At 45.2% G+C, this 27154-nt stretch overlaps 1 protein-coding gene and 1 long non-coding RNA gene across 4 annotated transcripts; one reads left to right on the top strand and one right to left on the bottom strand.

The window, feature by feature from the left end:
* Window positions 1-107: 107 nt before the first annotated feature.
* LOC1269844 (ribosomal protein S6 kinase beta-2) lies at window positions 108-27146 on the bottom strand. Of its 3 annotated transcripts, none has more exons than XM_308496.6 (12): window positions 26970-27146; window positions 24955-25729; window positions 6108-6148; window positions 5887-6013; window positions 5656-5787; window positions 5439-5572; window positions 5173-5364; window positions 4985-5075; window positions 4645-4893; window positions 4457-4564; window positions 3853-4382; window positions 108-3776 (listed from the first exon to the last, which is right to left on the bottom strand). In XM_308496.6, coding segments are annotated over exons 2-12 (1686 nt in total). In that variant the 5' UTR covers window positions 25036-25729; window positions 26970-27146; the 3' UTR covers window positions 108-3775. The 3 variants fall into 3 exon arrangements, with proteins under 3 accessions (XP_308496.5, XP_061496597.1, XP_061496598.1); XM_061640613.1 differs by having other exon boundaries at window positions 26437-27129; XM_061640614.1 differs by having other exon boundaries at window positions 108-4382; window positions 26970-27138.
* On the top strand, window positions 17515-19070 carry LOC133391019 (uncharacterized). The gene is made up of 2 exons (XR_009764503.1): window positions 17515-17709; window positions 17804-19070. It is a non-coding gene; the product is annotated as an uncharacterized LOC133391019 (long non-coding RNA).
* Window positions 27147-27154: the final 8 nt, after the last annotated feature.

The raw sequence follows: 27154 nt of genomic DNA, 5'->3' as shown, positions 1-27154 counted from the left end.
TTAATTTAAAAAAATGAAAGCTTTTCACCATAGCAACGCTTTAGCTTCTTTGCTTCGTCTACCATCTCTCCTACCGAACGCCGCTTCACAATTTCCTCTTTCTTGTGAACCCCCATTCGGAATCGGAACTTTGTAAGTAAGGCAAAATTTATGCTACATAAATGTGAGCTGCTGCTGTTAAATGTCACAATTAATTGCGAACTATAATTGCTTTGATTTTTACGTACCAGAGTGGTTACAGGGTTTTCCAGTTGTTCTCATAGTTGTCCGTGACACTTCCTTGACTCTTTCCTATTGGAAGTGAACTCCATTTGTCCATATGGAAATTGGACTCTACTGGCACGCTTTTTGGACAGGCTCGTAGGATATTCCTATTGGATTTGTCTAACAAGATTGCTATAGAGTCCAATTCCCTATACATTAGGTTCATTTCACGTATGAAAGAGTCTACAAAGTGTCCCACAGCTATGAGAACTCCTGGAAAATGGTCCTGAAATGTGGTCAGGAGATCCGGAGGGGTTTGTTTACATGCTGATTTAGGATGGTTGTTTACAGGTATTTTGCTATTAATTCTTGCTTTCCAGGTTTACCTCTTTCTCTCTCTTCCTACTATTCGCTAACCCCATAACTCTCCTGGTACTATCTTTGCTACTTAAATGATATTTCTACAGCTTAAACCGAATCGAAAAAGGGAGAAGGCTAATACACACACGCGCGCTTCCGCGCTTAAATTGAGCTAGTATATACGGTATATGCGGTAGTATACATACAAAAAGGAGTAAACTATATCGATTACACGGATTAAGGATTATCAAAGGTTTGCTTTAGTATGCTTAAATAGGCTTTCATAGCTGATTCATGTTATAAGCATCATACTCGTTAGAGCTTTAGCAGCAGGTAGTAGGCAGCAACATGCGTGTATAATAAGAATGCAAAACTAACACTTTCAGCACACTTTACTGGAGAAGAAATGGGGGAGGCAAACCAGTACGTAACTAATTCCATGTGGCTTTCCCTCGCTTTCGACGACCTCCTCCACATCACACGGGTGCCACACATGGGCAGCAGCGCAGTAGCAGTAATACTACCAAGAAAGGAGGTAGAAAATACGTTTCACTAGTAGCACAAAAAAGGAACCAAGTTGAACGTTCCCTTCATTTCTTCTTACGCTTCACTTCGCTTCACTGTTTTGTTCTGCTTCTTTCACAACTGATTTCTTTACCCGGTTTGGAAACATCTTCAATGCGCGTTTGCTTCTCAACGCCAACCCAACTTCTTTTTGGGATAAAAATCAGTCATTTTGGTTCCACATACACACATCGCCTCTCTTTACACTATTTTTGTTTTATTCCTTCTTCTGTTTGTTTGTTTGTTTATTATTATTATTTTACTTTCTTCTGTTAAACGTACGCTTCTTCCACTTTCGCTCCGCCTTGCGCATGTACACAATTCGCTTTTCGGTATGGGGAGAGGAGGGGGTTTGTTTGGGAGGCTTAATTAATTTGCTAATTACCGTTCTGATGCATATTTCAATGTAATGTAGTTATTATGCACATAGTTCAATTACAATATGGATCTTAGATTCCAATCCCTCTCTTTCTCTCTGTGTGCTGTCTCTGCTCGTTGCACGTGGTGCACGAGAGTCGGTTTCTGTTGTTGTTCTCACTATCTATTTGCATCATCCTTATCATCATCATCTTCATCGTGTTTGTGTGCATTAGCTTCAATTGATTTGTTTTTTTACTAGACTTTATTCACACTATATACCGCAACACACGTTTGCTAAATTCAGACTATTGCAATATGGTAGTTTTCGTTTACGGTTTTGGTTTTTTTGGTTTCTGTTGTTTCGGTTGTTCTTATGTTTTGTTGATTTGTTTTTCCTGTTTTCACTTCTTTATCTCTTTTTTTTTGTTTTGCTTTTTTTGTTTCCATTTTCATTTCATTTTCCTCTTTCACTTCGGCAGTGTGTGTATATGTATTTGTGTAAAGGGGTTTCATTCTTTTCAACTACATTGCTTCTTCGAAACACAAGGTGAAACTGGAAATAGAAGGAACATAGGTTAATTCTTCTTGTTTTTTGTGTGTTTTCTGCTTCATTTCTCCCATTACATTGATTAAGATTAAGAAGTAAGATAGAATGCATAACAGGTTAGCCCCCATTGATTTGATTTGTTTCGAGGGTCAAGTATTTAAATGACTTTGTAAAAAAAAGGGGAGAGAAGGAATAATAACCAATATTTTGTCTTCCTTTTCTGCTTCGTTGCTTGCTTTTGTCTTCCACTTTTAAATGTGCTTTCAATGCTGTGTGTGTGTAGTTTTGGAGGGACAAACTGTACACCACACCACACCTAACAATTGTTTCGTTTTACATCTCCTTCCATTTCATTATTATTTTGTAACTAGGATTGCTACCTGTTTTGTTTGTTTCATATTCAAAATGCAACTTATTCTCCCAAACGCTTCTTCTCTCTCTCTCCCTCCCTCTATAATCATCTCTTTGCTCGCCTGGATGTCTACGCGGTACTAGTATTTAATTGCGAGTGTAACATTTCCTTGCACCAGGTAATTTCAATTGCAACACAGCAACAAGTGGCCGCTTGCGAGATGAAGTGGGAACAGAGGGAAAGGGAGCACACAATTTATAATACAATTTCTATAAACGATGGTTTTAGTTAGTTTTTGCTTACAAAAGAAAATCTCAAAATATACCACACACCGCCGGCCCCACCATCACCAACACCCAGCGTGTGGATAGGAGTGTGTATATGTGTATGGGTGTGATGACGGTCGGGTTGGTTTTTCTTGCGTAATATTTTTTGCGTAATGAAATCGAATCCTTTCTCCGCTAAAGCTGCTATTAGTTTCTATTAGCAATTTAGAGTAACTCTTTATCGATAGTAAAATATCTGTTGTGAACCGTGTTCGAGGGAGGAAGAAAAGGGTAAGAGTACAACAAAAGAATATATAATAATAAAAAAAAGGCTTCATCGTCGCTTCTCCAACTCCAACTCGGAAGATTTTTAAACTGATTGCTGGACAGAGGAAGGGAACCACCATTCAACGCCCTTTTGCATTCTTTTAGCTTTCACACAATTTCATTCATAATTCTACAGCGCACCTTCTTTCCCCTAACCTTACAGAGCACAACGTAAAATTGCTTTAAAACACGGCTTAACAACCTGTGTTTGCGCGGCGCCTTTATGTTTCCACTATTCTGGGAGAGTTTAGAAGAACAGGAAAGGACAGGATGTTTGCCTACTAGCGCTTATCGCCTGAGTCGAGCAGTTTAAAAACAATCAGCAAAGGAAAAGCTCCATAAACTGAGGGAAATAAACAAATGTAAAGTAATCCCTGGCGGAAGTGGTTCTGTTCGTTGGAGCGTTGGAAGAAGAAAGAAGGAAAGTAAAACGGAAAAAGGGCTTATAGTTGAAATTCGTTATTCTAATCTTTTCCTTGGTGATTTGTTGTATGTAGTTGTAACACACACACACACAGACACACAGACTCTTCCCTACCTATCTCACGCACCTTTGTTTTCTCTTTCTACGCGCGCGCGCACGCACTCACGCACGCATTGTTCGGAACAAATTGCCTTTTCTTATTGTTTACGCTAGACTACGGGTTAATTAGTTTTTGGAGATGCACTCCCCCTTCGATGCTGCTTCCTTCCTTCATTTTGCTGCATCGTTCTAAATGGTGTCTCTCTCGTCCTGCTGCAGCACATCTCTTAGGTGACGAATTTCCTATAACTGCTATAATCCTCCAGTGTTGGCCTAGAATGATGAGAAAGAGAGATGGATTAATGATTTGCTGTAAAAATATCACTCCCCTTAAAGGTTCACCACTCACTAAGAGATGGACATTTCCGGATACACATCCATCATTTCGTCCTGTGGCGAGGGCCGCGGCGCGAACGGTTGCAGATGGGGCGGCGTTCGTCGCGAGATGGAGGCCGCATTGAACGGGCGGCTACCGGGCGGACCACCGCTAACACCGGCCGCTCCACCAGCCGGTTGCGTCTGATTGTGAGGTTGCTGAGCGGACGACGGCTGCTGCTGCTGCTGCTGGTTCGGTGGCACCATTTGACCTCCTCCCCGATGCACGTGCGGATGATGGTTGTGCATGTTTTGATGCGGGGCCATCTTCCAGGCGCCACTGCCCCCACTGCCATTCTCCATCGGCGTTGCTCCTGTCGCTCCGGCCGCGCCCATCATTCGACTGCTGCCGGCACCGTGGTGGTGGTGGTGCGCACTGCCGTGATGGTGATTGTGCTGATGGTGCTGGTGCAGGTTGTGGCGGTGCATGCGACGGGGCGACCGGGGCATCGTGATGCGCGACTGCATGTCCTCCAGCACGGATGGGGCGACGTACGTGAAACCCTGCGAAAAATGAAAAAAAGCGACATCAATTAGAGGACTCTATTTGACACATTTCACCTTTCATTGATTCTCACCTGGAAGATTAGATTGACACTCTCACTCAGCGTTGTTTCATCGGGCGAATCTACCGGAATCTCTTTCGTGAACTTGGTATCAAACTGCGACACATCATCCTCACTGGCCTGTGATACGATAAAAACAACACCGTTCGTCTCAAAACCCTTCTAAAAGTCAACACTTGTTCGCCTTCCGGAGCACTTACAAGCACTGGTTTGATCGGTGGATCTAGCCTTCTCTTGACCACATCGTCCCAGTTGACGTTCTTGAAGAAGGGATGTGCCCGCACCGCCTGCCCATCGGTCGGCCCGCTGCCGAGGCGCTGCGACACCTGCCGCTTCATCAACCGGCGGATGAGATCGCGCGAGTCCGGCGTCAGGTAGCCCGGGATGTTCAGCTTATCCTTCAGTATAGCGTCGACCGTCTTCTTTCGATTGTCCGCACAGAACGGGGGCTGCAAAACATTGACCACAACAACAACGAACCGGCACTGTGTCAAAAAGGCCTGTTTTTCTTCTTTGTTTGCCCCCTTAACGAGCGCTTACCATTCCCGTCAGCATGTCGAACATGAGGGCACCGAGCGACCACCAATCGACCGCTTTGCCGTGTCCGCTGCGTGTTAGAATTTCCGGTGCCCTAACGAAAGTAAACAAAAAAGGGGAAGCATATTAGCATCCAAACTCCGGTCCGGGTGTAATGGATTGAGGAAGGGTAAAAAAAAAACTCCACTCACATGTACTCGATCGTACCGCAGAACGTGTGCGTTACAATGCCCTCCTGGATGTGTTCCTTGCACAGGCCAAAGTCGGTCAGCTTCACGTGGCCCTTCGCATCCAGCAGCACATTCTCCGGCTTCAGATCCCGATAGATGATGCCCAGATTGTGCAGATGCTCCAGGGCGAGAATGATTTCACATAGGTAAAAGCTGAAAGAAAATAGGAAAGCGATGAATATTGCAATTTGGCATTCATTTTGCTGCTTTCCTCCGGCCGTACGTACCATGCAGTGTCTTCCAAAAATATTCCCTCGCGCTCTAAATGCATGAACAGCTCGCCGCCGCTCAAGTATTCTAGAATTAAATACAACTTGCCACCGGTCTGGAAGGCGTACACTAGCTCTACGATAAAGGGATGCTGTAAGAGTAGAGGAAAGGAGTTCCACATTAATTCAACCAGTACTTCAGCTTCAGCTACAAGCTAGAATGCAACCCACTTACCCTAACCGCCTCTAATATGTTTCGCTCGGCGCGTGTGTGGGCTGTGTCTTTTTGATTTCTAACTATCGACGCCTTCTTTAACACCTTCATCGCGAAGTACGAGTTTGCATCAGCACCAGTGGTTTTTCTGACCTGAAAATGAAGCGATAAAAAGGCGGTGAAACACATCATTCATTACACTTGCACACTGCGGATCTCGCTCTCTCTCGCTCCACTCGGCCAGGAACTTACTTGGAAGACTTTACCGTATCCGCCTTTGCCTAATACTTTCTTTAGCTCAAAATCCTGCGGCCCTAGCTTGATTCGTCCCGGGTTTATAATATCTTCCGACAGTGGTATCGTTTCAGATCCTTCGGTTCTGGGGGTGAGAAGAAAAAGCGCGTAACGTTAGGCATATGCTCATCAGAAAGGCACTCAACATTGATGTCCGTGTCCGGGGTGGGTATACTTACTCTAGATTTGTGTTGATGTGAAGTTCGGGTTCCAGATCGACCTGATGAGGAGCGGGGAAATGAAAGAAAATCGTAAATTATTATGTGCCATTAGCAGCTTGTTGCATTATTATGATTGTGAAGAGATTGGTTTTTATTTCTCAATAAATGCAAATGCTCCATTATGCCTTAATATGACAAAAACATAGTATGCATCAATGTTTTAAATACGAAACAATAATTACTTTTCAAAAATTTTACAATAATTTTCAACAATTTTATCCTAAACTGACCCCCTTGCAGCAACTCATCCCCCACAATCCATCACACTCGCGACAGCCACACATGAGATTGTGAGGAAAATCCGCATACATGCTCTATAGATAGAAACCACAGGTCGTCGACAGCGCGCCCGGCCACAGTTGTGCATTTTCCGCAACAAAGGGGGAACACACACAAACCCGGAAACCCTCGCTCTACGCTCGCCTTGTTGTCTCTCGGGTGTTCGAGACAGAATGCATCCCTGCCTGCCATCAGACATCGCGAGTCATTGACCTCCGCAGACTCCAGACAGAACATTCAGAAGTTTCCCTCTCCCGGGGTGTCCCTCGCATTTTTTTTCCGGATTGTATTTCATTTGTCCATTCTCGCTTCTCAATGTGTCACACAGCCACAAGCGTCGACGGGTCGTCCCTCCTCATTTTTCCGAATAGAGTAAATGTGCAACGATTTGTTTTCAAACCGTGTGACGCGTTGCTGCACTGCGATTGCATACATTTAGGGGCGAGCACACGTGCGCTGCACTGTGAGTCCGCTAGAGTTCTAGTTGGCCATGAGAACGGTCATTTTGAAATTATTCTAAAACTGCTATCAAGCAGATGATGTCACGCAGATTGCATAATTTAAGGCGTTTTTCCGTTGGACTTGCAATCTAAGGAGGGAAATGGTAAAAAATAGAATCTAATCGCAAAATGGGACCCGGCGCCGCGCAGTAAAAATAACACACTGCACAAACACACACCGCCGGACGGGTGGTAATGTTTAATGCCTTTTTGTACACCTTTTTGTACACTCCCTCCGCTGTGGTTATCAGTAGCAAGCAGTACCAACAGCAACAGCAGGGAGAGCAAGGTCAACCCAAAGCAGAAGCCCGTGTGCATTCCTTGTGTACATGGCACTGGCTTCTCTTTATCACCTCTCCATACACAGCATGTGGGGAAATGTAGCGCGACTGTGGCTGCGGGGCTACGATGATGGATGGGCCAGCGCCTGCTGTTAGTTATGTGCGACTGGTCGCGTAAAGTGAAAATATAAACGCGCCGTTTCTGCTTCCGCGGGGCCGGTAAATTTGCTCATTATCATCCAAATCTCAACCAGCTGGACCTTCGACGGAAACGGTGTTACAAAAACATGAAGCCAGAATCATCAACTGGCCTATCAATGCTGCCCTTCTACCTCTTCAATTGTACCAAAAATACGTAACCCATGCGATCGAAGTCGAACGCGCGTCGTCTTATGTCGTCAGAGCCTAAATTTCGCCTTGCACACGCAGCAGCAGCAGTTCGATCGTGCACAGACGCTAATGGGCCAAACAAACACGCTGCAATTATCAATCAAACGCTACCCAGATATAGTTATGCTTAGGAGGAGAGTTTGGGTTGGGTTTTGGGTTTGATTGAGCAAGCGTGAAACCGACCGATTCCCAAACATCTTACACCCTTTGAAACCCTGAAGTCTCCCCATACTCCCATCAATTGACGTCGTCGTCTTCGTCGTCATCGTCTTCCCTCAAATCGAATCAGTGCCCTACTACTGCTGCGCAAATACAACATCATAACCCACAGAATGTAAATGCCCCCTCACCAATGTTTTGACCCTGAAATTATCTAATCACGCACACACACACACACTCTTCCCTGCGCCCGCTGTGTCCGTGCTTAAGTGTCCATCAAACTTCTGCAATCTTTGGACATTAGGATGAACCAAGGAGAGGATAGGCCAACGGGCAGTGAAGAGGTTGGGTGCATACAGGTCTAAAGCAGTACTTGAAGCGAAAAACTGGGAAACTTCAATTAATTGAAGTATCGGAACCCACTCGAACTTAACAATCTGCATCCTGGCTGTCTGTCTGTCTCTGCCTGTGTTTGTGTTGGTCCGAATTCCCCGAGGGGGTGACAGCTCCGACACGAGTTTGGGACGTCAAATGAGTATTATTTAATAAAGGAGAGTGTTAGAAAAATCAAACTAAATTCAAATCATTTTTCTAGAAGCTCCCAGCCCTTGCCATATAGAACACGTGTATGGGCGCCCCTCCCCAGTGTGTGTGTGTGTCGTCTAGAGGAAAAAACCTTGTAAGGTTATTGACATTACTTCCGAAACCGTGCACACACACTCACATCGTCCCGTCCGTCCCGTTCCGTCCATCATGTGCTGTTTGGTGGTGGCCCCTTATTCCTACGGGATACAAACACAGCAGCGCGACACGACGACGACTACAACCACACAAAGCCGTCCGCTGTATATGACACGGAGGGCGCGCACCGGGGATGATGACAGCAGTAATACTAGCGCTGGCCAGTTCTACTACTACTAATACTAATACTACTCCACTACCTCTATTACTGTGGCGTAAATGTAGCGCGCTATAAATGCTATAATACAGTGTTTTTGCTGCGGTCTGGAGTGAAACAAAATACAAGCGCAAGCGTGTGTCTTCTCTCTATGGATGTGTGTCTGTATGGGTTATCTGTTTGTTTTTCCCATTTTTTCCCGCCCTTTGCTATCGTCGCATTTGGGGGGGAGTTGGCGGGGAAAATTTGATCTTATTGATTTCTTCTAAACGCCAGGCCAGTAAACGACGCTCAAGGGATCTGGGGAAGAGGATAGAGACTACGACCTCCCCAAGGCACGGCGGCTGAAAACGGGATTTCTTTCTAGAAATTCTTTCCTGATTTGGGTTTTCAAACACGCACAAGTTACGCAACCTCAACCATTCCTTTTACTGAGAATTGCTGATCGTCCTTGGAAGCCATATTTCTATTGGTTGCAATTAAAACGACTCCGGGGAGTCCCCGATAACTTCCGGGTGTGTATACACAAGTGTGCTAAATGTGTTAAGTTTTGGGGGTGAAAATAGGCCCCATCCCCCCGCAAAAAAAAACACATGTTGAGCTTCCTCGCTGCCACAGAGAAGAGACCGCGCGCAAAAGGGTTGGAAGAGTACGAGCCCAACACCAAAACCCCGCGAACTACACTAAATCGTGCAATTCTTATTTTTGTTCCCACTTTCTTTCCCCTTCCCAAACAGTGTTGTTGTGCATGGGGAGGACAATTTTAGAACACTGTTACTCCACACTGTGTGCACGAATGTAATTCTGTATTCTGCCACAAACTAATACCATTCTCTTCACATTGTTTCCCCCCAAAAGCGCTCCACTAAAGGTATGCGCGACCAAGGCAAGATGTGTTGTGTTGTGAATCGACGCTCATGTTGCGACGACGGCGACGGCAGCACCACAGTCTCGAATTGCTTCCACAAAACCCCTTGTTGGGAGGAGGAGTGGGAGTGGAGGGGATGGCGGTGGCGATAAATTTTTGGCTGCGTCAAAATATTCCACTTGTGCGCTACCTTGAACTCGCGCGCGGCCGTACACAAGTCTGCGCCGCCCGGCCCGGCGCGGCGTGTTGCGTTATCGTTCGATGAACGTCTTTTCCTTCGCGCCGACTTCTTTGCTTTTGAGTGTGTCTTGGTAGTAGAGTTTGGTGCGGTCGGGTCGGTCGTCGTCGCCGTCGCAGTTGGATGACTTTCCGAACGAACCCCTCGGCGAAGGAGGAGGAGGAGGAGCAGGTTGGTTGGTTTGGTTGGTGCTCTGGTGCGGAAACGCGGAAGCACGCAACAATCCAACAACAACGGAAACCACCTTCTCTCTCTTCTAATCGAATGACAAGGTTGGTAGCAGCAGTAAGAAGGCCAGTATCTTGTTACCAATACACTACCGCCGTAAAGACGGACGGCGACTTGGACGACGCACCGTACGCACAAACAACAGCTCTCTTTTGGACACATTTTTGAAGAAGCAAACACACCCGCGGACTGAAGGGATTGATTGTGTATGGATGTGTGTGTTTGTTTTTTTATTGGCCCCGAGTCTGAGTTTGCAAGACTAACATTGGGAAAATCGGGCACCCAATAAATTTATTCGGCGAGGGCCAAGTTTCGCATGGCTGCTGCTGCTGGTGCTGGTGCAGCACCAGCCCCAAAAGTAATATTCAATGTATTTTATTGGTTCTGGTCGTGTTGGTCGGTAATTAGGCGTGTTGGCTAAACATCCGGGCACGAGATGATTCATCGAAAGGCACCCGCCGGCAGAACATCCTAAAATAATTCGATTAGACCACGAGATGGCATGTAAAGGAGGATTTTAAAATATCAAAACTGTAAGCTGTTCCATTATTGGATTAAGAAGCTTCACACGACGGCAGTAGGATCAGGTGGAGTGATACTGTCCTTGGAAGGTACATCGTTTGGCAACTGACAAGTCCTGAGATCAAATCTTACTCTAACCAGCACTTCAATATATGTGATAATATCATTTCTAATTCACAAAAAAGAGTGAAATTGGAATGAAAAAGACAGAAAAACGTTCTTCAAAAGACACACGACAGCATCATAAACTGTCTCTCCAACGATTATGTAGTCCTAACACGTACTAATGCAGATACCAACTTTCCAAAGCAAGGAAAGGAGAGTACACTGCCACTATCATTTTAAACTTGTAGTCGTCACAACGACGACAACCGCCAGCCCCCTCACAAGCCCCCTTCTTACGCACATGCGCGCGCCAACAACTCCAGAGTAAAAGCACAACATTTAAAGCATTGTCGAAGGATGCGCTTCAGACATTCTTTTTAGGATCTGCTCTTTAACAACTCTCTTTAACATGCAGCATGCGGGGCTGAGATGAGAGCAAGCAATGAGTTACATTCAAGCACTGCAAAAACCCAACTCCAATGCAACTCTTCCGTTCACTCTTGGGGTTGCTTCTTCTACTATCGTGTCCACCATTCCCCGTACACATTACACATTGTCCACAGTGGTTTCTCGTCCGTGTCTTATCATCGCAAAAACGAGCTGCCAACACACAAAGTTCGCGACATGCGCTAATCATCAATGCACATACAGACACACGCACACGCACACTGAAACGTGCGCTTTTGGTGTTTAGTTTCCGCCTGGCGCCTATCGTACGCGCCAGTAACACCCATCGGTGTTGACAATGTCGGGGGGCAGAGGGTTGTAATAGGAAGCGAGTCCTTGAACTGGGACAACCCGGGGTACACGTGTACCAATATTTAACTGTGTGTCGGGTTTCCTAACCAAAAAACGAAAAAGAACTAGAACAAGTGCCATTTAAACTGACGCAAGACGACAACTGTTGGGGGCTGTTGAAAAGCAATCTTTCAATTACAAACCAAAGTATTTGTTCTTATCACCAAGCTGTGCGTCTTCGTCTGTGTACCTCCCCTACCTGAAACGAGCGCTATTCAAGTAGTCAAACAATCGTAAAAACTTATCGACCACCCGCAACGTGCGTCTGTGTTGTTGAAGAGAGAGAGAGACAGTGACAGAGAGAGAGAAATCCCACTCAATCGATTGCATTCACAGGAGAGCAGTATAATAAACAAAAGTACAATAAAAACAAACGTGCCAAGATAGATGATTGGCGACTCCACCATAGCGCTGGGGTCCATAAAAAAGGCTCATCAGCTTTTTACGACATTGTATAGAAACCGCACGACACGGTTTATTGCAAAAATATCACCTTTTTTAGCGAAACTATATAGTTTTTTTTTTAAATTTCACTTAAAGCGAGTGAAAATTGTAAAAGGAAACAATTGTTTATAAATAAGAGAAAACTGCTAGTATTAGTAAAAAATACACTTAATAACAATATCTCTCTCTCTCGCTCTCCCTATACCTTTCTCTGTCCTCCCGGTTTGTCTTCTAAGCTCCACTGTTGCAATAGTTATGGCGTAGTAATAAAATCGTGCCAGCTAGTTTGTAATTAAATTTGCAACGATTTGTGAGCCAGCCGTCTCGCCTCTCCCTGCGCTTCCCATCCACATCCACCTCAACCTGTTATACAAAGCATGCAAGGAAGTACGCAGAAAGGAACTATTCTCTACTTGCGTGTGGCGTGTGAGGTGTGTTTTATATTTACGTTTATGATCACACGCGCACACATTAGTGAGAAATGGGGGGTGATATGAGGAGGAACCCCTTCTTTTTTTCTGCTCCTCTAACGAACAAATCGAACTCGCACTAGAACTGTTTGTTTGTTTGTTTGTTTGTTGCCTTTCACATCTCTCTTTTTCTCACTCTCTCTCTCTCTCCTGCTTATCTCCTCTCCTATTAACCCCTGCAGGCTCTTCAATTCTTGTCCAATCATAATCATAACTCTCCTTTCGCGCTTACTGCGCGCCACTAGCATTGCATGAAGTTGATGCGTGTGCAATTGCACCACCAACACACACCATTACACAGGCGGCGCACTCTCTCTCTGTGTGCACTCTTTTGTTGTTGTTTTGCTTCGCGTACACACATCGGAGTACACACCACGCGTTGCGTTGCCCTTTCCTCTGTTCCATCCACCCTACTACTGCCGACCATTCATTAGACCGGTGAGTGAGCTGGCTCCCGTTATGATGCACACCACCCCATGAGTGTTGCAGTGCACTACTCTCACACTCACACATTCTTGCGCACTACAGTGTAGTGGGGTTGTACACTGAAGCGGCAATTGCAGGCGGAAATACGCGGAGAAGGTCACGCGCGCGCAAAGAGCTTGATGACGTAAGAAGCGGAGAGGAGTTTTCTCATACTCCTTCTTCTTCATACCACCCATCCACCCACCCACACACACCGGTTATTGTGGCGGCAGCTCACGATCGATTCGTGTGTTTGTTTATGTGTGTGTGTGTGTGTCTATATTCAGCCATCCATCTCGCTCTTGCATTGAGGCCACGGCATACACACACACACGGTGACCTCATTCTCAGCCGCCGTGGCAACGATTTCGATTGCCACCATGCCGATGCAATGATGACGACACACCACACACCACACACCACACCGGGCTATGTTCAGTGGTGTTTTTGTGTGTGCTTTTTTTTGGTACACTCGTGCAAAATGCAACACCACACCGAGGGCGGCGGCACATTTGTATGAGCGAAAGTGAACTGAAAAATGCAACTCTCCCACACGAGGTTTTAGTTACAGCGCGGGGCAAGCGCAATTATGCGCTTGAAACGGTGCGCGCTGTTGGAGCATAACACAGTTGTGTTGTTGAAAAAAAAGGTCAATTTGCGTGTGGCGGGTGCAGCGTCACACAAACATGCATGCACAATTCGTGAGCTGTAGAGCCCACAGTGACGACGACGATAGTGTCGTGCAGTGCGAACAATACCCAGAAAGTAGGCGATGATTAATAGGGAAAGGGATTTTTGATTACCACAGCAGAGTAGCAGCCGTTACACAGAAGCAGCAGCTGCTGCAGCGACAAAGATAAATGATGAAACATACTTTTGGAAAAGACATGAAAGAGATATAATTTATTTAAAAAAAAATCTAAAAAATCTTAATAATAAAGCAGAAAACAATAGGGGAAAGCGGGGCACAATGGATCTGTTAATGGATCTTATTGGTTAAAGCACTTAACACTGTTATTTGGACGTCAATCGATACTTCAACGTCTTATTCGTGAAAAATAATCAGACGTTAACGCATTAATAACAACTGTATATGTTTAAAATGAATTTTAAAACTCAACGTCAAACGTCGTAAAAATGTATTGTGTGGGGTAAAATGGTCCTGCTATGGGGCAAAATGGTCTTACACAAGAAATGTCAAAACACAACATAACAAAGGGGCAAAATGGACCACAACATTGAGCTTAAGGCTTTGGTCTAAACTCTTGCATGTTGGTAGAATTGTGAGAGTAGCAATTTAAGTTTAGTATTTAAGTGTTTTGTCGAATAATTTAGTCAAACCGTGGAATATTTCAATAATTCACGTGTTTTCAGTAGTTTTCCATGTCGGTATAGTATACATACAGCACAGTTTTATTTCTGTTAAGTTAGTATATTGTAGCGGCCTTAGCTTATACCACAGCCTCGTCATTTTGCACGTGTCAAAACATACCGACCATTTTGCCCCAAGTGAAACATTTTACAAAATTAAACTTTGAAATTTTTACATTTAATTAGGTTATGAAACGAAATTTGAAATTTTCAATATAATATGAAAATTTTCAATATTAGGTTATGAAACGTTCATGGTGGGCTTTAAACATTCTATTGGATTTTATTTTCTATCATTAGAAATCAGTAGAAATGTGTTAATTTGCCAATAATGCAGGTGACCATTTTGCCCCACCTAACCATTTTGCCCCAGGTTCCCCTACATTTAATGCTTTTGTCTCGGTTTACGATATCAACTAAAAAAAAATAAAGATCTGGTTGCTTGAATGTTTCAAGAAGGAATAATACATAAATTTGTACCAATCTTCATAAGAATCACAATAAATGTATATTTGGTGATCCAATCATGTAGAAGTAAGTTGACTTTCTCTCGTTTATTGCATTGACATCAACTGCTCAAACCGATTGTAAACTTTGTGTTTTAGTTATACACCACCACACCACTCGCTCAGTGTACTTTCTCCGCACATATTACTCTACTTTTGCCTTATTTTAACTCTCTCCCTCTTCCTTGCATTGTCCGCCCAGCCCAAGGCAATCGAAGCAAGAAACTGCAGGCACTTTTTGCACTTGCAACCACCTGCAACGTGCACCCGGGATGACGCAGGACACACACAGACGACAATGTGTTGTTGTGGACACAGAGCAGCAGCAGCAGCAGCAGCTTATGTGTTTGCATTTGCGTCAGAGAAATGGGATACAGATTTCTGTGAAAATGGTAATTGTTCGATTAAACTTCGACAAACACGTGTAGTAAACTCGGTGCAGTCAGGTTGGGTTGTGGGTCAGAAGAGCAAAGGTTCAGACGGGGCAAATGGACCATTTCGTCGTCTCTCACACGTACCAAAGTGTTAGTACAGGAAGATAATAGTGTAGCTGGTGCCGTACAACTGCTTCCTCCTCCTGTTTATCTAAACTACATTGTAAAGGGCGGAAGTGTGTGTGTGTGTGTTTGTTGGATCGCAATTTAAAGAAGATAAAATACAAGATTGATTCGTAAAGCTTGTGCTGAGCCCCAGAGAGCCCGGAAAGGAGCACATTAATTAAGGTGGGAGACGACAAAAAAACGGAGAAATTGAAATTTAATTTAACGTTTATATTGAGCCAAATGAGGCACCGAAAACGAAAAAAAGAAGGTGAGATAATTAGGTTTGCACAAAATTAATACGGCCTTTTTCGGGCTCGAGCATGCTGCAGCAGCGGGATTCCTCCATTTTCTCTCTCTCCCTCTCTCTCGACAGACAGCTGTGCGTAGAGTGAAACAGTTATTTGAGGAATGCGAATCAGCGGAAACTGTGTCACAACGGCAGTGCGAAGGGGGGCCCATCATCATCGCGGCTCACACACGCGCCCGAGAGAGCTCTACACTACTGGGTGTGTGTATGTGTGACCTACTGATACACATTCCGACCCACGGGGCAGTCGATCGGCCCCCGTGTGTCAAGAACGAGAAGGAAACTTTCAATTTCTTGTGTAATGGACGACAGACACACACATACGTATATTTAGCCCAGAGCAGGAGGTGTAGTGCAGTGTGCAACTTGTTCCTGTTTCAGCAACAAATAACGCCCAAACGCCCTTTGCTCAGACCAACACGGGAGACACGCACGCACGAAAACGCACTTGATTCAAGCGGGAAAAAGGTAAAGTTGGTAAGCAAATTGGTTCTCTTCAAAGCACACAACCGCACAGCCGGTAATAAGTGTGCGCCTGATTGATTATTCAATAGCAACTATAACTTTGTATGAGGGATGGTGCAAAGAACCCCCCCATCCCATATCATGGCGGTGGGGATACGAAAAGAATCAGGTTTTGTTTTTGCTTTTCAATCGACTCTTGCATCGCGTGCATTAATAGGACGAGTTTTTTTTATATCTCACAACCAAACCCTCCCCCTGATTTTTACAAACCGGGAATCATTCGTTGGAAAAGAAGTTTTGAGATAAGCGCAATATCTTATCGTTAGACGGTTGCTGCCACACACGTTGGTTCCATCAAATCCATTCGGCTCGTGTGTGCTTGCTGGTGGTGGTGGTGGTGGTGCAGCACATGAAACACTTTAAAAGCACACGCACACGCGATAGGTACACGGAAGGGGAGCGAACCCACGAGCACTTTTTGCGCTGTTTTGTATTGCAAGAAGTCTTTAAGGGCGAGCTTTTTTATTGTTTCTTAACAAATTCAACAAGCAAAATTGGTGAACCGATCGCTTAAAGAAGGAATTAATCAAGTTTCTCCTCAAAAAAGTATTAATAGTGGTGTTCAAGCAGGACTCTTAGTAAGACTGTTTCAGACGATATCATAAATTTGTCAATGTTAACCACAATTCATCAAAATCCAATGGTGTCATATTCTTATTATACAAACTCAAAATTCAAACAGAATTCAGCAACAAAATAGGATAGTGATTTTATCTTCCATGTAATTGTGACATCATGTCGTTTGCTAGTTGGACTTTGAATACTTAGCAAATGCGTTTGTCATGTCAAAGAAATCATTGGGGATTTCAGTATTAAAAACATTACGCTATTATGAGACAAATATGCAACCAAAATAGTTTTCTCCTTCTCACACAACTTGGTTTCATGTCCAAGATATCGTTCCTATTCCAACATTTAACGTAGAACGGTACCCTCCCCTTTTCCCGTCAACAGCCGTGTGGAGTTGTTCCGAGGCATAATCGCATGAATCAATCCAACCGACAGGAACATAGACACACACAAACACACCGAAATCGTTGTTTGGTCGTTTGCCTTCACTATTTCTCTCTCTCTCTCCCTCTCTCCCTGCCTCTCTCGCTCGTTATGTTGGCACCGTTTTTTCGTCTAACCCGTCCTAACCATTCGTCATTGACCTACTTTTGTCAGTTGGTCTCTAGTTCTTTTTTTTCCTTCACCCTTCCATCTTTGGGGGTAAAAGGGGAGATGGAGATGGAGCGCAGTCGTGCCTAGAGAGTCAGCAAGGGGTGTTATGTGTGTGTGAGACTTGTTTTTTTTTTGGGGAGGGTTGGGGCTTTTTTGATACACGCAACGCACACAGTTTGGAGCAACGGCAACGGTTCCCCTCAGAAGACCACACCATTGGTCGCCCTTCCTTGGGTGTGTTTGTGTGAGTATTTGTGTGTTGGTAATCAGTTGATGTGATAAAAAAACGAGACCTTCCCTTGACTAGAGAGATTTCAACTTCCCTTTTCGAAGGTCCAACAAGAATGTTGATTCTATCAATTCCAACTTAAATACTGAAGGAACAGTGGCAAATAATACAACAATACTTCCCATTACGTTTCATTTACATCATAAAGTGCGATCAAAATCTTAATTTAGGGTAAGCCATTTTCCAGGGAAAATCCCTGACGAAAGCAAAGGTAATTAATTGCTCAACAGGGTGAATGATTCACTGAAGCACAACTAAGCAGCAAAAACAGCTCATTGTGACTCATAAATTTCCCCCCAAAACAGCCCGCGCGTTCAATGACAGCCGGCAATATGCCGGCCGGCAGACGAGAAAAATTCCTTAAATGATTCCACACAAATACGCCACCACCACCCATAACGATGATGATGATGGTTGCCGAAAAGCCGGAAAGGAAACGTCGTACAACGCTCAAAAGCAAGCAGCTAGAGGGGAGAAGAGGAAGACTTCTTTTTCTAAAAATAATCTACCGGGATGGGACCAACAGAAAAAAAAGGAAGGAAACAACCAACGCAAAAACGGAAGCATCTCCCGTGCTCGCTACTCTGTTGGCGACAAATCCCACACCACATCCTCTATATTTAGGGCGACACTAAACACTGCTAAGACCCAGAGAGCTCACCATGGTCTACTAGAGAGAGAGAGGACCCGGAAAGGAGCAGGAGCAAAAAGGATGAGTTTAAGAAGGATGGAACTCTTTGCGTGGCGCAATAATTGCAAGAAGACAAGGGCGGAGGTTGCAACCAGAGCATAAATTGCTACCCACTCGCCCAAGTCCAGAGACTCGTGGGTGGGTGTGTATGTGGGAGAAAGGTTATACAGAGAGTAAACGGTTGCACGGAATACATTGTCATCTTATATTTCGAGGACGACAGGGAGATCTCCATGCCATAGAAATGGAGCTCAACTGACGTCGTGTACTACACTACACTACCTGCTGCTGCTGCTGCTACCACTACCACCCACTACTACTACACCTTCCTGGCAGCGGAGGGGTATTTTTAGGTCCCAATCACGCGCTAGACGGCGCCACACGTCGCTTCTATTATAATTTCAGACAGAGGATCCGCCGTGCGTCTGCCAAATCGCTTTGTGCTCCCAATAATACAACAACACGGCGTTGGCTCTATTGCGAGAAGTTGCGTTTGTACGTGGGTGGATGGCTGACTTGGTTGCAGTACATGGTATTATGTGTGTGTGTGTGTGTGTGTGTGTGTGTGTGTTTGTGTGTATGTGTGTTTTGGTGCATAAATTTAGCTACGTGCGATATTCGACACCTAGACCAGGCCGAAAGGAGAGCTTCCCTGCGCACCCACACACGCGCGGCCACGACGGTGATATTAAACGGTAGCACGCACCAGTTAGCCGGTAAGGGGGGAAAAAATGATACAGACACAGGGGAGAAGAAAAAATCAATCGATTTATCGTTTGCTGATGTTCGATAGAGTCGATTAATTAAATCATGGGAAAATGTGTGACGTGTGTGTAGGTCGAGAATAAATGTGACGGCTCCTGTTCAGCGGGTGAGATGAGTCTATGAATCTGAATCATAGGAGGTTTAATACAAAAAAAGTACAAAATTATAGACACATTTTTGACAAAGTTCTCATTTGAAATGGCAATTGCTTCCTTGAAATCAACTCACAATCTTTATAATATGATGTCCTGCAATTGCGATAATGGCTGAATTATTTGTAAGTTCAAACTCTAAACTAAACTGGTAACAAAAAGCGGGATCATTCAAGATTTTCCAGTACTTCTCATAGCTGTGGGATTGGACTTTATTGGCTCTTTCTTTGGTTAACTTGATGTATGATTGATGTAATGGGAATTGAACTCTATAGCAATCTTGTTGGACACATTCAATAGGAATTTCCCAGGAATCTGTCCAAAAAGGGCGCCATGTGAGTCCAATATCCAACATATTAAATTCACTTCCAATAGGAAAAAGTCAAGGAAGTGTCCGACAACTATGAGCACCTCCTTGAAAACCCATGTAAAGCAACTTTCTTCCTTCTAAACAAAACCACACATCGACATCGAGCATACAACTCGCCTTTGTGGACTTTGTGCTCGACTTAAAGGGAAAGTAGGCGAGTTGCAAATTCCATTCTCAGCTGGCGTAGTACAACAATCCGAATTGCACTCTCTTCCTCTCTCTCTTTCACTCTGTACTCGTACTCTGTCCGCACTAGATTGCGCTTTGCATCCAGCGCACTCAAGTTTGCGTAAGTCGTCAAGCCAATCCGTTCTCTTTCTCAGCTGCTCGCTCTCTCTCACTCTCCCTCCCTGGTCTTGACGGCGAGGAAACTACAGACGACCCGATGATGATGGCAATGATGCTGATGCTGATGATGATTGCAACCCGTTACTACAGCCTCCTTCCTTGTTTCGGAGCACCCTGCCAAGCTATTCAGCAGCTGAAAGGGAGCTTTTGCAGCAACAAGCAGCGAGGAGTCTTGTGCAAAAGTAGTCCACCCAGGGTGAGGGGGGGCAGACAAGGTGGCTCAAAAATGGGGTCAATTTTTTGTTGATTTTTTCGCACCTTTTGCTACAAGATGGTATGGAGGAGAGTGTACTTGAAGGGGTCTTTTTTGGGGCGTAATAGGTTAAAGAGGCTTCAACGAGCGAGCAGCTGTTTAATGCTTTATCTTCTTCTTCTTCTTTGGCTCAACAACCGATGTCGGTCAAGGCCTGCCTGTACCCACTTGTGGGCTTTGGCTTTCAGTGACTAAATTGATTCCCCCCCATAGCAGGATAGTCAGTCCTACGTATGGCGGCGCGGTCTATTTGGGGATTGAACCCATGACGGGCATGTTGTTAAGTTGTACGAGTTGACGACTGTACTACGAGACCGGCTGATGCTTTATCACCGAGCGGTTATTCAGTGATAAACAGCAAAAAGCACTAAAACGATATTAAAACACTTAAAAATAAAAGTCCTTACAGTGACACAGAGACAAGTTCAAGCTCAAGGCAGAGGAGCCGTACTCTTTAAAGAGCGGAATGAAAAGACAAGTAAGCATCTGATTTGCATACCAACTCATTCAGACACACACACACACATGACTGTACACAAAATGAGCGAAAACGTTGGGTCTATGCCGGGTCACCTCTTTCTTTTATGCTTCCCATGGCACTCTTTCCCCCTCCCATTGCAAGAGAGATGGCATTTAAAGAATGAACTATCGAAAAGGGAATGCTAAAAGTGAGCAAAGTTCCACCTCTCTCTTCCCACTGCAGTCCACTTGGCCACACAAAATTATGGATTAGGAAGGGACGTTAGGAATGGTTTTAAGCCGACGAGAGCTCGTTGTTCCATTCACTCCAGAGTAGAGGTGTTTTGGCTTCCATTTATTTGCCTAGCATGGTGGTGATGAAGCCATTTTGCTTGTTCTACAGCTGGCAAACACAGCTGTGTTGCTCTGTGCACACTCAGGGCCATATATGTCCATCTAGATTGATGTCTTTCATTAAAACAAATAAATGAATACACTGCAAAAAGCAAGCAATAATATTCAACAATGTACGCAACCGAATCTCCACAGCACGATGAGTCATGACGCGATCAATAAACAGCACCAGCCGTTGGAGCCTTTTTTTTTCACTCACACCGGCACAAAAAGGTGAAGCTTTTTTCCAGTTTCGGCTCGCATTTTGCCCATCGCCAATCGATTCCGTGTGATTCCGTTGACCGGATGGGGTTTTTCCTTTAATCTTCCACTTCTGCTTCCACCCTACACGAGAAGGGCTGAAGCATGAACTCTTGCGAGGAAAACCACAACCTGTCCCTTCTGTCCCATTTTTCGCCATTCCTCTTTTGCTTCTCTGCTACCAGTTCCAACCATTGTGAGTCAGAGGAATTTTCCGCACACATTCCTAGGTTAACGCAATTTTCGTTGCTGCTTTGCTCTGTTTCACATCTGACGCAAATGGGGGGGAAAGAAGCCCTGTTTTTTCTCTTCCTTCGCAGTAGCAAAAACAAGAAAGGGCTGTGTGTGTGTGTGTGTGTTTGTGCCAATGCCGTTTATCTGACGCTTATTTGCACAGCACGGCGGGAGGAGTGTGTGTCTGTGTGTATGACGTCAAAGCCGCAGAGAGACACGGAGTGGATGTCAAGCCTTGCTGTTGCTCATCTGTTGTTTGTACTCCAGAGCAAAGAAAGAAAGAACAAAAAAAAAACAATACTGTTGAGAGTTTAATGACCGTCGATGTGGGTGTGTGTGTTTGTGCGTGCTACTACCAGTGATTGCTGATGGGAGCGAGGAGGGCTAATTTAAAACATAGGGGGAACACATGAACTCCCGCGTCAATGAAAAACTATCTTGCGTGTGTTGTTATGGAGAGAACACATCCAACAACAAACGGACGAGGAGTAAATGCAGCCCTGCCTGGGAGGGCAACACTGAAGGCGGATGTGTCGCACATGCCACCGTGTGTGTGTGTGTGTGTGTGTATATGAATGGACGACCCCATCATCCCCGGTAGGGTGTGTAGAGTAGAGTACGGAGCGAAAAAGCACTCGTAGTACACAAATATGGGGAGGGAGAGGATCAATCAAAGGGCAATTACTTACTCTCCTTTTTTGTACGCTGTAACCACAACATATCCACACACACAAACACACGAGCAAACTTGCTTGCGTGGAATGAATGATGACGAATGGTGATGGTGAATGAGCGGGGATTTTTCTGTCGGCAGTAGTAGCACAAAAAACACACAGCACAAAAGTTTACTATTAAAATGGGGCAGGGGAAGAGGGTGCAAAAACCGTCCGAGGAGTGCGAGAGATGGGATGAAAATCGATTTTTAAGTACAAAATAGCATGCACCGAAAAGTAGAGACAAGCACGTGCTACTCGTTTTTTTGTTGTTGTTGTGAAAAGCATTAATGGAACAATTGCCTGACAATAGAGCACAATCGGTTCACATTATTATCTACTTAGCATCATCTTATTATGTTATTAAAAAGCTATATATTCACGTGTACAGAGGGCCTACCTTAAAAGCACCCCACTACATGCGTATTGCATAATTTTAGGCGTTTTGTAGGACTTGGTGGCAGATTTGTTAATGAAAACGTAATTGAAAACACTGAATAATTTGTGCATTTTTTTATCTCTTTTCTTGAACATTCCAGAGCAAATTGCATATTCCCTTTGGAGAACATTCCAGCACAAAAACATAAAAAACAAACCTGCCAAACAAACGCCACATGTAATGGAGGCCGCTTCCCTTTTTTTATTAAACCACACGCATCATGCCACGCGAGAGCAGCTGCCGCGCACTGAATGGGAGAGGAGGGAGAGGATGATCTTGCAGTTGGTGTTATTGAACTTTTCGAAATTGCAATATAGGGTGAAATGCGAGTTTCTGAAGCCGGCGGCGGTGTGTGCGAAAAGCGAGAAGAATACAACTGAAGCTAACCGATCTTCCACACACACGCGCGTCTGGGACGCCAAGGGAGCGATGGAGGTCGTGAGCAAGCGTGCCGGGGAGGACGGCGGCGTCGACGGCATTGAACCCCCAAAAGGCAAATATTCCACACACCACGCCCAGGCTGCGGCGGCGGCGGCGACGATGTGAGTGCGTGCTGGTGCACGTTTTCTTCAAGATGTGGGGAAAAAGCGGGACTGGATCGATGGTGGTGGAGATGGGTACCGGAGTCGAAGGTAAAGAACGAAACGCCGGTCAAAACAGACGACAGACAACACCGTTCACCGTTCGTTCACCGCCATTCTGCCGGGTGGCGTATGTGGAGCTTGCCTTTCTTCTCCTTCGCCTTTTTCGCCACCTCCCTTACACCAGAGCGAAAGGGACGGGGAAGGAGGGCGAAGTGAGGGGGAATTAACCATCAAGAGCGCAACAACAAACCGCAACAACTGCGTCAGGTGTCAAAGAACTTTCCTCCTTTTTCGCTGGTATTCAATTCATTCGTACACGAGCGAGTATATGTGTCTATGTGTGTGTTTGTTTTGGGTGGCTGCGTTCGGCGGGAGTCCTGCGTACACAACGCGCGGGCTGCGTACTTTGTGCAGACGTTTTTCGCATTCCTCTTTTCTTGCCATCTTTCGCCTTTCCTTTCTCCCTCTCTCTTCGTTCCCTCTCCCTTAACACTTTGCAACTTAACCTTGTCTGGTTGAGTGCTTTTTTGGGGTGGAAGGAGAGCTCCAGAACCGGAGTACATTCAACCGACGATTGGAGGGGGGGACCGAACAGTCTTTATCCGGTTGTGTGAGTGTTTTTTTTTTGTACAGGGGGTGTCTCGCCTTGCAAAGAACAGTTTTGAAATTCATTCTGAAAGGTCCGGGTTGGGGTAGCAGCTTTTGTGGTTTTAGTTTTTGGACGAATTTGCAACACACTCGCTTACATTCTCCTTCTCCCTCCACAGCTGTTCTTGACCTCATGTGACCTTTTTGGCCGCCGCTACTCGACCCCGGCGCGCAAAGGGAAACTTTTACTCCTTTTTGCTTGAATTTTACATTTCAATTATCGCTCGGGAGAGAGAAAGAGAGAGACAGATGTGACACATAAAGGAGAAGGGAAGTATAAAACGAGGTGCCTAGGGGGGCCAACATAATTCGTAAGTAATGCGAAAAGTGTGTCCATAAAACGGTTCAACATTTGCTCTGGATGTAAGAGGACGACGTACGGACCGAACCCTTTCTGAGACCCCGAGAGCGTTCACCCTTTCTGGTGGTGTCTCCTCCCCATACGAGAGGAGGGCATTGCACCCGCGGTTCGGTGCGAAGAAGCGTGTGTTTCGCATTACCGTGCTTTGGATTAGTTGATGTCGTAAAGATATTAAAATTTAAGTTGATTAAAGCCATGTGCAGTGTGAGTAGTTTGATTGGAAGATTATATTGGAATAAACGTTTTAATGATGGAGTTTAATCCTTTTTGTATGGCTGTTAACAGCTCTTCAGTCAAGTGACGCTATTGAGCTGTCGTTAAGTGCTCGGGCTAGTACGTCGTCGAACCTGAGTTCAAGACTCTCTCTCACTTATGGTCCTGTTTCTTTCGAATAACTTTTGACATCTACAGAAAAAGCGAAAAGTGGCCAAATTAGGCCATAATATGCCCATCGAAGAATAACCATCTGGCTCACACATAGGAAAGGAGATATATGCCGCTTATCCTTTAGACTGATATCAAATATACAAAGAATTACAAACTCTTCATGCTCTCAAAAGAACACTTATCGCCTATCATTGTAATAACAACAGATAAAACCCGTTTGTAATTAAATCTTCTGAGTAATCTCTTGTAAGACCTTCTCTCCATAGAAATTCCTAATAAGATATCTTCAACTAAAAGCGGGCCTAAAATCCCTTTAATTTCAATGTATCTTAACCATTTATGATGCACCGCAAAAAGCTCATCAATTACGTTTTACAACTACGACGGATTGTACTTACATCCTCAATATCGATTATGTCGTCATCAGAATCGCGCAGATCCTCCTCCTCGTGCAGCTCCAGATCGAACACACCCGCCATATCGTCGCTTGCTTTTCTGCTTGCCTTCGGTGTATTGGTGAGGCCCTAAAAGCCCACACAGCAGGGAAGGATGACGATGAGTGGGGGAAAAACACAGGAGGCGCTGTTCTCACACACTAATTCGCACGCACACACACACACACACGCTATGAGGCGCGCGGATATCCTCCTTCTCTTCTTACCCTTCTTCTTTTTCTTCTTCTTCTTCTGGAGGGAAAAAGGCGCGTCGTCGCAGTGCGGTTTGTTTTGTTTGGGTTTTCTAGAACGTAGCACCTCCTCCTCTCCTCCGATGACGTGCGTATTCTCTGCCCTGTTGTTTTCTTTTTCCTGCTTCCTGTGCACTGCACTCTTCTTTGCGCTGTGGCTCTTTGCGTTACTTTACACCGACACACACACTCACACTCACACACTGCTTGCTTTGATTTTGATTCTTAATTCGTGAGCAGAGGATTTCACTTTACGAAGGGTTTGCACACTTGTTTTGTTTAGGAGACGCTCAGCGCCGTAAAAAAGGGGCTGCCACGCACAAAATGAGGTAGGTTTTTGTTTCTGTGTTTGTTTGCCTGTATGTGCCGACACACCGTGCAGCACACACACACTGTTAACTTTCGCTCTATTGCTGAAGATTTGTTTTCTTTTGCACAAACGTGTGTGCACACACTTTTAACACGACGTAACACACTTTTGTTTTATTCTGGAAAAAAGAGGAAAATTATAAAACGCAATTCAACGTAAACCCCCCGCGTCCGGGTGACGACCCGGGTGGAACAAAAACGCGCAATAAAACACCAATATACACACTAACAAACAATCAACCGTCACATCTAATATCACGATCAAATGCGAATGTACCACACAACAGCAACAACACGGCGTAAATCCCTTTCTCTGGTCGGTGGTGTGCCCCTTTTCTCCACCCGGACTGTAAACAATAAACACATGCACAAATACAAACACGCGCGCGACCCTTAAAAATGCTGAAATGGCAACAAAAGTAAGTTGAAGCTAAAGCCTCACAGCAGGCGACGACGTCTAGAAGGGAAGGTGTTTTTCCCCCTTTGGACAAAACGCGTCAAGACAGGTCGGTCCTGTCTTGAGCAAATTCTTCTTTTCTCGCTGCGTACATTTCCTGTCCCCCGGGGAGGGAAGAGGAGGTAAGAGGTACAGACAACACCACCACCACCACTCACTCGTCGAGAATGGTCGGGCGGCCACCGGAGAAGCCGGACGCGCAGACGACAGCAACGAGACACTTTTGCGATACGCACCAACATCCACACACAGTCCCACACCACACCAACACCACACGCACTGTTTTCGAGGTGGTTCGAAGAGGGCAATAAAAAAAAACAGCCAAAACGGAATTGCATCACCGAAGGCAATGTTTTAACCGGAACTCACCCACCGAAAGGCACCGAAACGCACATAAGCTCCTTTCCCAAGCACGACCCCAACAAAACAATCCAGGAATGTGCTGCTGTGTGCCGTGTGTCGTAATGGCGCCGCGTTCCACCCGTGTGCAGAGACTTGAAATGCTTTCACTCAACCAGCCGCACACCACCGTACCGTATCGCCAGACCAGACACACACGCAGCAGGACAATGTTTGCGACAATCACACACGCACACACACACGCAACCACACGCACACACACACGCAACCACACGCACGCAGATTGGCGAACGAGGACACACGTTGAGGAAGCTAGCGCTTGATTTTCTGCATTATTTCACTGAAAAAAGGGAGTCGGCGTCGAAACACCAACGAGCAACCACTTTTTTGGCAACACTTCTAATGCTCTGTGCGTATTCCCATCACCGAGCAGCCGAGCACGTGTGTGTTTGGGAGTTGGTTTGCAGTTTGCCAATCTTACTTTCCTATCCCGTTGCGTTATCAATTAAAAAGGGGTACGTAAATTTCCATTCGTAGCTTACTTTTGACGGTGGAAAAACTGCTTCACCCGTGGGACACGCACTTTTTTCTCGTTGTTTTTCACATGACGCGCTGCACACGCACACCGCAACTCGCAATCTGCACGCACTGAAAGACAATTTGCTTCTTCTTGCCGTGGTTCAGCGCTTGGCCAGCTTTGGCCAGCAGAATTGATTGAAGGTGTAAT

The sequence above is a fragment of the Anopheles gambiae genome, chromosome 2, assembly GCF_943734735.2.
Source record: "Anopheles gambiae chromosome 2, idAnoGambNW_F1_1, whole genome shotgun sequence".
Taxonomy (NCBI): domain Eukaryota; kingdom Metazoa; phylum Arthropoda; class Insecta; order Diptera; family Culicidae; genus Anopheles; species Anopheles gambiae.
This window is presented reverse-complemented; position numbering and strand designations above follow the sequence as displayed.

What these genes read in the sequence shown, in the direction of transcription:
- LOC1269844 (XM_308496.6), bottom strand. Translation starts at nt 25,035, where the DNA reads ATGGCGGGTGTGTTCGATCTGGAGCTGCACGAGGAGGAGGATCTGCGC. An exon ending in CACATCAACACAAATCTAGA is followed by an intron (nt 6,014 to 6,107) that starts GTAAGTATACCC and finishes TCTCACCCCCAG; the next exon opens with AACCGAAGGATCTGAAACGA. An exon ending in TTTTTGGAAGACACTGCATG is followed by an intron (nt 5,365 to 5,438) that starts GTACGTACGGCC and finishes ATTTTCTTTCAG; the next exon opens with CTTTTACCTATGTGAAATCA.